Below are 14,259 nucleotides of genomic sequence, written 5' to 3' on the forward strand. Positions count from 1 at the left end.
GGAACATGCATACTGTACGTTAAATGGTGGAGGTCCAAGAATGGAACCTTGAGGAACTCCACATTTAAGTGTTGTTTGTTCAGATTCGGTACTGTTCAATTCAATTTAATTTTACGTAGGGCATTGCGATATGACCAAAATCTCATATCCCAATATAAGACATTTATTGTGCCGACAACGATACCGGTATATAGATCACAAAAATTTTACATTTTCTGTAAATTCTGTGAATCTCGGCAGCTCTACTTCCGTAAAGTGTTTTCAGCTGGGCGTCGTGTACCTGGAGTCGAGTGTTACATAAGTTGAAACAGCTGCAGTTTTCTCTGAGTATTTTTTTTTACCTGATGGCTCTTTTTAGCTTCTCGTCTGTAAACACTGTGCATACTATTTCACGTGATTTGGTTTATTTTGAAAAATCTCAACAGGATCTTCAGCTTTATTGTGAAAGGTTTATGTGGAAAATAAACAAGCAGACGGCAGAGCCACGCGATGGTTTTACCGTCATTGTTGCTAACGACAACACATAAAAACAGTCGCTTGTCCGTCCGTAGGGTGATTATATTAAGTATAAGAGAAAGAGAGAACTTTAAGAAATTCTACAGTGACCATCAAAACGATGAAAAATATTGCCGTAAACAGTTTATTTTGCGACTCCACGAAACAAACAGTAGCGTAATATGAAACGATAGACGTTTTCATATCGCCATCTGATATATATCGTTATATTGAACAGCCCTAATTTTACGTATACGTTACCATAAACACAAAAGCAGTCACCTCAAGATTCTTTATATTGTAAGGTAAAAACCCTGCAATATCAGAAAGACAAGCAATCACACAATCCCTACGAACAAGCACTTGGGGACACTGGGAAGGAAAAACTTCCTTTTGATAGGAAAAAAAAACTCTGGAAGAACCCGGCTCAGAAAGGGCAGCCATTCACCACAATCTATTGTTGGTGAGGGGAGAGAAAGAGAGAGGAGAAAAGAAGGGAGTGGAAGAGAGTTTAATAATAACTAATGATTAAATACAAACACAGATTTGTAAAAATACAACTCAATACTTTGTAACATAACCTTTGTTGGCAATAACAGAGGTCAAACGTTTACTATAGGTCTTTACCAGGTTTGCACACACAGTAGCTGGTATTTTGGCCCATTCCTCCATGCAGATCTTCTCGAGAGCAGTGATGTTTTGGGGCTGTCGCCGAGCAACACGGACTTTCAACTCCCGCCACAGATTTTCTATGGGGTTGAGGTCTGGAGACTGGCTAGGCCACTCCAGGACTTTCAAATGCTTCTTACGGAGCCACTCCTTTGTTGCCCGGGCGGTGTGTTTTGGATCATTGTCATGTTGGAAGACCCAGCCTCGTTTCATCTTCAAAGTTCTCACTGATGGAAGGAGGTTTTGGCTCAAAATCTCACGATACATGGCCCCATTCATTCTGTCCTTAACACGGATCAGTCGTCCTGTCCCCTTGGCATGATGTTTCCACCCCCATGCTTCACAGTAGGTATGGTGTTCTTGGGATGCAACTCAGTATTCTTCTTCCTCCAAACACGACGAGTTGAGTTTATACCAAAAAGTTCTACTTTGGTTTCATCTGACCACATGACATTCTCCCAATCCTCTGCTGTATCATCCATGTGCTCTCTGGCAAACTTCAGACGGGCCTGGACATGCACTGGCTTCAGCAGCGGAACACGTCTGGCACTGCGGGATTTGATTCCCTGCCGTTGTAGTGTGTTACTGATGGTGACCTTTGTTACTTTGGTCCCAGCTCTCTGCAGGTCATTCACCAGGTCCCCCCGTGTGGTTCTGGGATCTTTGCTCACCGTTCTCATGATCATTTTGACCCCACAGGATGAGATCTTGCGTGGAGCCCCAGATCGAGGGAGATTATCAGTGGTCTTGTATGTCTTCCATTTTCTGATGATTGCTCCCACAGTTGATTTTTTCACACCAAGCTGCTTGCCTATTGTAGATTCACTCTTCCCAGTCTGGTGCAGGTCTACAATACTTTTCCTGGTGTCCTTCGAAAGCTCTTTGGTCTTGGCCATGGCGGAGTTTGGAGTCTGACTGTTTGAGGCTGTGGACAGGTGTCTTTTATACAGATGATGAGTTCAAACAGGTGCCATTCATACAGGTAACGAGTGGGGGACAGAAAAGCTTCTTACAGAAGACGTTACAGGTCTGTGAGAGCCAGAGATTTTCCTTGTTTGAGGTGACCAAATACTTATTTTCCACCCTAATTTACGAATAAATTCTTTACAAATCCTACCATGTGGATTCATGGATTTTTTTTTCACATTCTGTCTCTCACAGTTGAAGTGTACCTCTGGTGCAAATTACTGACCTCTGTCATCATTTTAAGTGGGGGAACTTGCACAATCGGTGGCTGACTAAATACTTTCTTGCCTCACTGTATAGTCCCTGACAGTACTGCAGCATTCTGGAGTAACTTATGCATTGCAGGGAGGTTTTAGAACAACATGATAATAATAAATGAATTACAATAGATATCCTAGAAGCAATAAATGGATGAACTAGTTTTTCAGCATCACTTTGAGACAGGATGTTTTTGTAATTTGAGAGATCCTGCACAAAAGGAGAGCAACAAGTGTCTGGTTAGACACTTACACTGGTAGGCATCACCTTGTTTTCTACCACAGTTTTTTACCATTACCACTGTTTTTTTGTACAAATACCTCAGTTTTACCTGATTTTAGAAGCAGGAAAGCTTCTAAATTCATCTTCTTTATGAAAGCTGCTTGTCACTGGCATTGTATACAATGCCCATTCGCACTCCTTTTTTTGCCTTTTATAGTCGAAACTATGAAATGGAAACGCAGAGGAGATTTTTGAAAAGTAATCATAGCACAGTTGTGTTCGTTTAACCAGGCTTGGGTTAAAAACATAAAATCAAGATCATTTTTTGTAATATATTACTTTATAAATTAAATGCATTAGCTGTGCACTCTGAGTACACTTGGTTAATGCTTTTGATCTTGCCACATAGGATCACTGTTTAGACAAGTGGCATGGAGTCTGTCTCATCTATGATACACATCTGATTGGTGATGTGTGTAACCACTGCTGCGTAATATATCTTCAATTTGGCTCAGCTTCAGTGTGGAACGTTGACCAGTGAGTGAGTTCAGGCCAAGCCACCTGTCACAGCCAGGTGGCTTGGCTGCAGGTTGTTACAGGGACATCCTCTGGAAGCTTTGGATAATAGGGTGGATGGAGTTAGTTAAGGAGGAAGGAGCATATTCTGTCTGACTATGTATGGTGTCCTGCCTATGTATTCTGTCCTTGTTGCGACTTGAGGCGACTGTTGTTGTGATTTGGCGCTATATAAATAAAATTGAATTGAATTATTCACAGAGTTTAATTAGTATTAGATGTTCCAAGAGCAGGGCATAGATTGGCAGCAAGTATCTTGGAGTGATCTTTACAGTTCCAGAATAAACTGAAGTTGTCAATAAACTTTATCCAATAGGTGAGACATGCTGAAGTTAACAAGGTGTTTGAACTAAGTAGTCTCCTAAAAGATCCTATTCCCCTCTCCATGGTAGGAAGTGGGCCACAGAAGAATAACTGATGTGATGGATGCTCAGTTTAAGTGAGGCAGGGATAAGTTTTAGGTCTCCTTTTTTAAAACGCCCCATAATCCAGCAAGTGGAGCATAAAAGGAGAATATTGTCTCCAATTCCGCTGTTAGCTTCTTTGCAGACATGTTGTCAGTTATTGGATTTTGTTTTAATATATTTGCCATAGACACAGACTATGGGATGCCTTTTAGGTGTTAGTAAAATCTTGTAACGCTGGTGCATAATTGTTTCCAAATCTTTGCTTACAAATAATATCATGTAATGTTGATTATATCCTTAATTTGAATGTCCATTAATCTTTCTGTGTTTGTATAGTAGGTGTTTGTAATTTATGAATATAAATGTATTGGCATTATAGTGGCTGTTTGAATAATGGCATAGTAAAAGAGAGATAGAACAAAGAAAGCGAAAGAGGCACAGAGGCACACAAGCATGGTTATCTCTGCTGTGTAACAGAGGATTGGACTCAAGATGAGCCTCTCCTCTGGCACAAATTTATCTATGTTGTCAGGTGTGCCTAGACGATTACCCACCATGCTGTGCTGCTCTGTGGCAACTCCCTCAGTGGGAGTGAAGTTCTCACACAAGACCAGAGTCAAGGAAAGAATGGCAGCCTATTACTCACAGCCTCATCCTTATGTTCCTTTCACAAAGTCTGATGGACAGCATAACCTTATCTATTGACTCATGGTTGCCTTCTGTTATTATCCCTTATTATCCCTTGCTGCCTATTTGTTTTGATATTGACTGAAAGGCTGAATGCCTTTATGGTGATAGATACAGTATCCACAGAATATGATAGGATAGAAGTAGTAAAACAGTAAGCTCTGGTTCTTTGACCAGGGTTGTTTACACATATAAGCACATTTACCACAGCAGTACATTTCTTTGGTTAATTTCTCATAATCCATGACAAGAAATTAAGATAGAAACTGCTTTAGGTTGCTCTGTTATTCACAAAGGGTTAACACAGTGGTTGTTTTAACATGCCCAATTTAGCTAACTCTACTTTTTCTTTTTCTTTTCCTCTTTCTTTTTTTTTTACACTAAATGCCTCTCCTGATGCAACCCCAAAGAAATTTGTGTCTCCTCCTGGTCTCAAAGCTTTCATGTGTTAGGTGAATGCGACACTGTGGAGTAACTATAACAAACTAAAGCATTAAATAGTATTAATAGCTATAAAAAACAGCAAGTCAGAAATCAGAATAGTATGTGTAGTGGAACTATAAAGCTCTATATGCTCCTGATTGTGGTTCACATCAAAAGAGTCAGAGTTATGTGGTCAAAGAGGGTCTTGACATATTGCTGAGATCAATTCCTCGAATGTCTTTTTAGTAAAACATGAAACATAGAAATACCATCTAATAAAAAATGTTAAACAAAACAAACAAAGAAAAAAAACACCAAGATTCTATTTAGATTGCCTCTCATCCCTCATTTGAAGTCATGACATATTTTCACATTTGAATTATTATGCTAAAGGGAAAGGATAAGTTAAGCCTTGGGGGGCAGTAATCTAACATTTCTCTTTTCCCCCCAAGCTGTTTTATCTATCTTTACCATTTCCCATGAAGATAATAATCTATCATTTTATTGATGTTCGCATGCTCCATGGAGTCATGAAGTGTTCATTTGTGGCACATCAGGTGCTATATTTGAAAGCCAAGTCCCATTTAAGCTTGGAAACAGGAAATTATGTGAAAATGTCATTTAAAGTACTTTTTTAATGGAATGTATTAACTGAACAACTCAGATATTTGAGGTTTTTATATAGCTGTATGTTAGGAGTGTTAACCCATCAGTACCATGCTGTAATAATGCTATAATAAAGATATTTCCTTGTTTAATATTCAAAGGAACTTAGATTCTTCTTTTAATTATTAAAAGAATAGCTTTGTACAATTTATGTCATTTTTGTTTGTCTGTGCAGCATCTCACAATAAACAGTAATGTTCATGAAAAGGTGATGTCTGACAAGACGAGTGCACACTTAAATAAAACTCTGACACTAACGTAACATCATACTTATTTAAGTTATATGACATTTTTTGTAACTGCTATAAGTAAACAAATGAAAGTATAATATTGATCTTTCAGTCTGAAATTTTTTATTTATTGTGCTGATTCCAGTTACACTAACATCATCATCATTTTATTCACACAATAATACTGACCTACAAAGTCAAAGTTTTCAATAAGGTTAATTTGATCCCATATGGCATTTTAAGGCATTATTACATTCATTTTGACTTTTACAGTATATCTCTCTCTTCTGCTGCTGTCACCACTGTCACAGAGAATAAACCCCACAGTGATTCATATCCCAGGTGAAACCTAACAGAGAACCCACAGGATTATCCAAACAAAGCTAGAATTGGGACATAAGGATTAGCTATTCACCTATAATGCCCAGTGGAGTTCCCACCACTACCACCGTTCCAGTCTTTAAAAAAAAAAATAATAATAATTTAGGGTTATTTATTTATGTATTATTTTATTTTTACAAGATTTGGATTTTGTTCAGTTACTCAGTGCCATGCAGCTAGCAAATGGTCATCAAAACTGTTTAGAAAATAAATTAAAAGTAAATAAAATGAGGCAATTAAAAGAAAAACAAAACAAAACAAAACAAAAAGTTGATTCTCACAACTAACAGCATCTATATTATATATCTTTGTCTAGTCCCTGCTGTAGTTACCCTGTTAAAAAATAGAGTTTGCTCTCTAATTTTGCTGTGATTTCTTTTCAGGATAACTACCACTGCTGCTTGTATGATGGACCTGAGAAGGTATCCACTGGATGAGCAAAACTGCACACTTGAGATAGAAAGTTGTAAGTAATTGATTCATTAATGACCATAATGTGTTCTTTTTTTTTTATTAATGTGTTTTCTTATCAGAGTTGAATTAATATGTCGACTCAGTTTAACAGTTTAAAATTCTAGGTTTATGTCTAGCAATTTAAATTTGTCCCTTTTAGCCCGTGTTCTTCCTTTGTACTTTAATAGTAAAGTAAAGTTAAAGTAAAATGAGTGACTGTGCCACTCATTCACAAAGAAATTTAATTTACCTCCAAACAAAAGTGGTTGAAATTTAGCTTTAATAAGAACTAATGGTGAATAATGATAAATACATCTGAATGCCTGCAATGCTGCTAAAGTGCATTACACCCTGAAAGGCATAAATCTGGTGTTAATGTATGAAGGGAATTATAGCATGAAGGTTTAAAGGACATCAGGATCACACAATACATGGATTTTAACACAAAACAGTAATGCAAATATGCTTCTTGTAACAGTTATCTGTTATTAAGATTATCATAGTTTTACGATGACTGTCATGTCAGATGATTTTATTTTGACTGGAACTTTACTTTCTGTACTCATGGCTAAGGGTTCATGCAGCTTCACAGCTGCTTTACAAACTGTTCAAATGAAACACGCTATTTGTAATCTAGCAGCCTGCTACAAAAGTATCTGTGAGAGTATTGTTGTAGTAATCCATGATTATTATACACAAACCACATTGTTCGTACCACAATGTTTGCTTGGTTCATGATAGGCATATAAAGCTCCATAACTGCATTTCAGTTATGGATATATTCTGTATCCATTCTGAAAGACATTTATAGAACAAAAAATAAATTGACAGAATAAATACCAATAAGAAAATAATTAAAATCAAGCTTTCTGTATTCAGTTAAATAGTTACAAAATACATCAAGGCATATTCTGAAGTGGAAACTGTATAAATAAAAATAAATAAATACATACACACATTTGTAAGTAAATAAATAAATAAATAAATGGGGTGATTTATTTGAGGAAAGGGGTAATAAAGGGAAGTAGAATGGAAGAAAACATTTTAAATGTATCATGCATGTTTTGTCAGTTTTTGTCATTGTTGTCATTTAGTTATTGCTTAGAAAGTAAACTGATTGCTGCATTTATCCCCCCCCCCCTTTCGCAAATACTCGAGTTAAACCCCCAATACTCATTTTACTTTTGGGCAGCTTTACTTTCAATTTCTACTCCAGCTGGTCCAGCAGCCTCTGATAGTTCTCAGTGTTCTCATACTCCATCTTTCCTATGTTACTGTAGAACTGCTAGATCTCACAGTTATAATTAGCCCCATGTCAGCCACGCCCATGTCTGGTTGGTTAGTTCGAAGCTCTGTTCTTTCAAAAATTTTGGAACTCTTCCATAAGTACTTTGAATTCATATGTGGCACATGTATGTACGACATGTGCTATATCTTCAGTACATCGTTATGCCTTTCAGTGTATGTCTTTCCAGCTTGCAACCTTAACACTGCTACTATGTGCTTAACAGTCTCCAGGGCACCTTTTCATAATTCTTCTCTGGTAGAATCCTACCTTTATGGATCTAATGTTAAGGGCCTGCTCTCAAGCTGTTCTTCAGGACTGCATTCTGTGGCCAATGATAGGATTTCTTGATCTCAGTCACTTCCTTTATCTGCTGATGATGCATACATTGCATGGAGGGGCTTGTATCCCATAGATTTTACTCCTCCTCTTCATTACTAGATTAGATTAGATTAGATAGAACTTTATTAATCCCTCGGGTGGGTTCCTCTGGGAAATTCGATTTCCAAAAAAGCACAGCACCGACAGAAGTTACAGAGTTACAGAATATTATATATATATATATATATATATATATATATATATATACATACACACACACACACACACACACACACACACACACACACACACACACACACATATATATAAATACAGAGACAATATAAATAAAATATACGAAGGGGATAAATAGAATAAATAGGAATAAAAATAAAAATACAAGTGAATTGCACATTTCAAGTATTGAGTCTATTGCACCGAAGGTGAAAAAAAGTTTGAAAAGCCTAGTCTAAAAAAGTTAAAGTTAACAAAAAAGGTGCGGTGTTGCAGAGCTACTTGGAAAGGCTGCCGTCACTCCAGCGCCATCTTGTCAACATACTATACATCTTCTGCTGCCTAAGGCACTCTCATAGCAGTTCATCCCCAATACCCATCTTCCTAATGTATTCAGAAATGTTCTGAATACATCAGGAATATGTATTGGCTCTCACAACTGGATCTTGGCACTGACACTCACTAATCCTCACCATCCTTCTTTTCATGGCTGGTGGAGTCTCATGGTGCTGGACTTTAGATGGAACCATCAGTGCCCTCAGAAGTTTGTTTGTATTGATGTTACTGCCATACCAACTCTTGTGGCCACTTTATTATTTAAGCCAATATCTATTTTGACATTGAAAGCGTTGATGGTATGGGTCTTATTCCTACAATGGAAAGGGCTCATCAGCACTTGTTCGTTTCAATTGAGCTTTATTTATATAGCACCAAATTACAATAACAGTTGCTTCAAGGTGCTCATTATTGTTAAGAGGCTTCATATTGTCTCACTGTCTATTATCTATTTGCTGCTTTACCCGCCAGTTCCTGGTCCTTTGACATTTTGTTGTTTCAATACCTCATATGTGTGGAGCTTCCATGTTATGTAGAAGAAGTTTATCTACCAGTTTGTTACCTGGTATTTATACGAATTATACCTTTGTGGGTATAGCCAGTATGAGTATTGTTAGCCACTCATGTGATATTCGAATAGAAGTGGATCATGGCAGGTCCTTGTTGCTGTTTGCATACACAAATGCACACAACTGCCACATATCATCTATATATAGTTTGTCATGCCAAGGGGACAGACAAGAAAAAATACTATAATAAAATCTAAATGGGAACTTCATGTATATTTTTACTGCAAATGTAACCCCCTGCTTTGTAGTGTCCAGTTGAACAAATTGTCTGAGTTCAGAGAATGATGGTAAACAACTGAGAGGAAGATGGAGAGGAGTGGAGCATTAGTGGTGTACATATGAGCTCACCTCACAATATGTCCAGTCATTAGTACCACAAGCGCACATCCTTCTCTTTTAATGTGGTTGGAGTGTTTTCTTTCTCTTAAGAAACTAGCTGGATATTACTAACTGTGGCTGTGAGCATCCATCATATAGATTATGTATGTGTAATTATCATAGCCACTAAAACATACCCAATAGACAAAACCTCTGAAAACACATGCACACTTAAAAGGTTTAAAGGACTCCCAGTGCTAATATAAAAGGGTAGACTACTGGTTTCCATCCATCTATCTCCTTTATAAATTCATCAGTGTTTTTTTCCTTTCTCAAAGTTCCACCACAAGTGTTTCTTTCTTACTCTGTATGTATCGCTCCATTAGCCATTCTATTTTCAAATTGAACTTTATGTGACTTAGAGGCAAATGTAAAACCGCTGATTTACCAGCTTTTATTCATGCTATGGCAAAAGTGCTCCATAACAAGTAAATAAGGTTTTGGAACAGTGGACACTTTATCAGCATAGCGAGATGTAAAACTGTTAAAGTTAATTAATCTGTTACCGTGCACACAAATCTCAAAGTATTAATCATGCTTCAATTCAGATCAACTCAGATCCTATGGTACAAAAGTTTGTATTAGTATACAAAATTTCACACCTAGACTATTATTGAAGGATTTTCTTGCATTTGAAAATGCCATTCCTACATTATTTATAATGCTCAGTGTCGCTGTTACAGTAATATACAGTCTATATGCTGCTGTATAGCCCTACCTTCAAAAGAAAACTGATTTGATCAAAAGATACAACACTGACTTCATAACAACAGTAGCTGTGAACCTTTTCAATAAATCATACCAAGATTAGGATCAGTCAGCCGTTAAACATTGAACACTAGCCAAGAAGCATCTTCGTGTAGCAGCTTTACAAACTTGTAGTGTAGTAACTTTACAAAATGTATGGCTCTACACAAGACGACAAAATTGGTCATTTCAGCAAAGCTGTTTTAAAAGCCATAAAATGAAACAAAGTAATTAAGACAGCTATGTACGTATTCGATAACTTTTACATGTACTGAGGGGAAAGTAAAAGGCACATTACATTAGATGTTTCAGTCGATATGTGCTCACTATGAAACTATCATTTCATTACAGCATCTCTGTCAAGTTATAGTTATATTTTCTGCACCAGTGATCCCCATCATATGGACAGCCACTTCCACTCTATCTCGCTGTTGCCATCACTGCTTATCAGAGCCCATTTTGGAAACTGCAGACATTCTCTGGGGTGTGAATGGTTTCCACACGTGGGCTTGCATGGCTTATTTATTTATCTTATCTTTAGATGTTCCGCCCCTGTCCAGGCATCCAAGTGAGCTGCAGCTTGCTGTATACTGCAAAACTTTAAAGATATTTTTTAATTACTAGGAATAACATTAAAGTCGCTTTGAACTTTGTAAAATCAAAGTTAGTTGCAGACATATTTAGAGTTGAGTATTCTTCTCAGCTTCACTGGGCTATGCGTGAAGCAGGCATTTGTCGGGGGATGGATTTCAAGTATCGATTTTTGTGTGAGAGTGATGGTGATGTTTGTGAATGTGTATGTGGACACATGTGTTTACGCATCACAGAATGTCTATTAATATTTATTAAGTTGATATGCATTTCGTCTGATAAACTGTGGGGAAAAAATAATCCAAAGGACTTGCTTGGTGACTTTAATAATTTTCAATAAACAGTCAAAATTTAGGGAGTCACAGCATACTGTATTTCAAAGTATTCTTATTTCAAATGTTTGCAAATGCCAAATGTGTTTACAAGTTTTATTTACAATATATTTAGAAAAAAAGTATAGATGTGAAGAATAACATGATTGTTTTGATTCATAATGCTTTATCATGACCTTGCATGCCAGTGGTATTTAATATATGTATTAGAACTTGGTATTCTTTTATAATAAGTATATAAAAAAACACTTTTTTTATTATCCCTGATTATCTTCTGCCCATAGCAATATCAAAGCCAGTGTTTTATCTCCTTCCAAAATCCTTCTTTGCCCATTAAAACAAATCAACTGAGACATTATTTCATAAGCTTGATAAAAATGCCTGGAGTCAGATTTGGTCAGGGAGATATGCCAGAGTCCCAGTTAAATAGCTTTAGTATTGTATTGCTATCTCCTCTGATGTTATCGTGAACAATTTCATTTACTTTTGGTCTGGCGGTGCTCTCTGACATTGGAATCCATAAGAGAAGGTTTTGTGCTAGTGTAAAATAGATATCGTCACCCCGTGTTTTATTATTATTTAAAACTTATTGTTTTTTTTAATCTAAGTTCTGTAATCTTGTGCCAGTTAATAGTTACAAAGCCAAGTTTCTTATTTCACCATTTTGTAATTAATAGATATACTCTCAACTAATTATTTATTTTGTGTCTCTTACTATATTCCTTGCAGTTAATTTCATATGGGATGGGAATTAAGACAATCTGAATGTGCTAAACACTTTGACACAAAAACTTCAGTAAAATAAAATTGCAAAGTCAGTCTAAGGGTTAAAGTTCTTAGGTAACTAAAAACTAAGTTATAAGAGCACTGGGTCAAACTTCTACTCATCTATGCTATTACAGTACAGAGGTGTGTGTAGTCCTTGTTTGTTGACAGTTTGTTTTTCCTAACATGCCCCCATTCAGTCATCCACTTCAGTCATGCAGTAGCTCTGTTCCCCCCTGAGTGTGTCCACAACACAGATTGATAATTACTGCTATGACCTCATATTGTCAATTCACCATAAGCACATGGCTCAGAAAGACTCTTGTTGTCTAGGTAACCCTCTCATGTATTTACTACCAGGTCTTCTACAAGTCAAAGATATCCTTCGCACTCATTGGCTGTCATCAGTGTTGGTCAAGTTACTTGAAAATAGTAATTAGTAAATAATTACTGATTATTTCTCCAAGAAAGTAATCCAGTTACTTTACAGATTACTTATTTTCAAAAGTAATTAGTTACTTTTAAAAAACATGATACACAACCTGAATACGTAATAAAGCAATAGACCTTTCAGCCCAATTCTATTTTTTCTGCATAATCGATCATATAAAATGTATTTAAATGAAAAAGTCTTGTTTTAAAATTTGTTTTATTAGTTTTAATATTTTAACTTTATGCATCAAGCAAAAATTTAATTATTTGCAACAGTCTTGTTTAATCTAATTTGATCGGATATCGGAGAGAAATAAAAATTATCACAAAAACGCCTCACAAAACTTGCGACATGGCGTAACTCGGCTCATAACCGTAGCACGTCAGAGCAGTATGCGTCATGTGATAGAGCGGCTGTGGCGTGCGAGACCTGTCGCTACCAAACCAGCATTTCATCTCAGAGAAAGTTATCCCAGAGAGAAGTAAAGCAAGTGTGTAAGTTCATCTCTGAATGTTTGTAAAGCATTCCAACGTTAAGCATAACAACCGATATATGGAGCGACTGCCTCTTCCCTCTCCCTCGCTCTCCTGCTGCTACTTCAATCATGAAACTGATCAATGATCAGCTGATCGGCTTTTCTGTCGCGAGTCCGTCTCTCTTGTTTGTTTTTGGCCCACTTTGCACCAGAAAGAGGGAACCAGCGGCTAAACAACAGCAGCACGTTTAAGCTTGATAAGCTGTTGTTAGAATTTATTTAATATTACTTTCTACACCAGGATCCATTTCTACACGTAATAAGCTAGTACTTTTGGATTTTTTGTCGCTTAAAAAATTCATCCAAACTAAAATTATTTCTGTCTGCCCCTGACCAGTCCTGACTTCATTTCAGTCATCTCAACTAATATAATTTCCTTATACACTTCACTCCATGAGGATTTTTTTCTTTTCTGGCACCTGTACTGAGGAAGTCATTTTACCATTCCTTCTTTGGAAACTTTTTGTTATAGAAGAATGACCGAAAGTCACATACACATTAACAAAAAAAAATTACAATAAGTAAATAAATAAAAATAAAAAGCAGACAGATAAGCCTCCATCGAACTTCTGCTTAGAACTTGTTCCTGTGCTGCCATCATTAGTGCCTGTGAGCTGTCTTTCAGTCCACCTTTGTCTAACCATTGATAGGTTTTCTTAATATCAGCCACTTCTTCTACCTGTCAGTGGTGCATGCAGTGCAGGGGCCTGTCCTTCCATGATATTTCCTACTCTTGCTCCTCTTCTTTCTTGGGTTTCTTCTGCCTGAGGTATTCACTAAGCACACGGTCAGTTGTGGCCATCTTGGATTTGGGTGTCCCATTCTTGGTTCTGACCAGAGGTGTGGACTCGAGTCACATGACTTGGACTCGAGTCAGACTCGAGTCATTAATTTTATGACTTTAGACTTGACTTGAAAAAATGTTCTAAGACTTGTGACTTGACTTGGACTTTTACACCAATGACTTGGGACTTGAATTGGACTTGAACCGGTTTACTTGAAAAGACTTGATATTTTACCCAAAATATAAAATTTAACATGCATATTATATAGAGATTGAAAATGTGACGTCATTCACGGGTAGAACCGCAAAGGATTCTGGGAACTCGTGGCAAGCGGTAGTAGCGCACGCAGGCTTTCAATTGAAATCAGTCACACAGCGATAAAAAGAAACACAAAAATGTCAAGAAGCCGTTGTATTATTAACTGCAATAGCCGGTCGCATGACAGCCACGGGAAGCCGACGGGTAAAGAGATCGGTTGTTATCGGATTACGTCGTTGAAGAGAAATTGTTCAAGC

At 37.0% G+C, this 14,259-nt stretch overlaps 1 protein-coding gene across 9 annotated transcripts in view; it reads left to right on the forward strand.

The window, feature by feature from the left end:
• Positions 1-14,259, forward strand: part of gabrb2b (gamma-aminobutyric acid type A receptor subunit beta2b) — a 67,180-nt gene that overhangs the window by 39,106 nt on the left and 13,815 nt on the right. For all 9 annotated transcript variants that reach the window (XM_085363976.1, XM_085363982.1, XM_085363977.1 and 6 more), the window contains exon 5: positions 6,364-6,446. In XM_085363976.1, the coding sequence (XP_085220102.1) occupies positions 6,364-6,446 (83 nt within the window). The remainder of the gene's footprint in view (positions 1-6,363; positions 6,447-14,259) is intronic.

The sequence above is a fragment of the Diplotaxodon limnothrissa genome, linkage group LG10, assembly GCF_057381915.1.
Source record: "Diplotaxodon limnothrissa isolate DT_005_m linkage group LG10, D_limnothrissa_male_GT1.1, whole genome shotgun sequence".
Lineage (NCBI taxonomy): Eukaryota > Metazoa > Chordata > Actinopteri > Cichliformes > Cichlidae > Diplotaxodon > Diplotaxodon limnothrissa.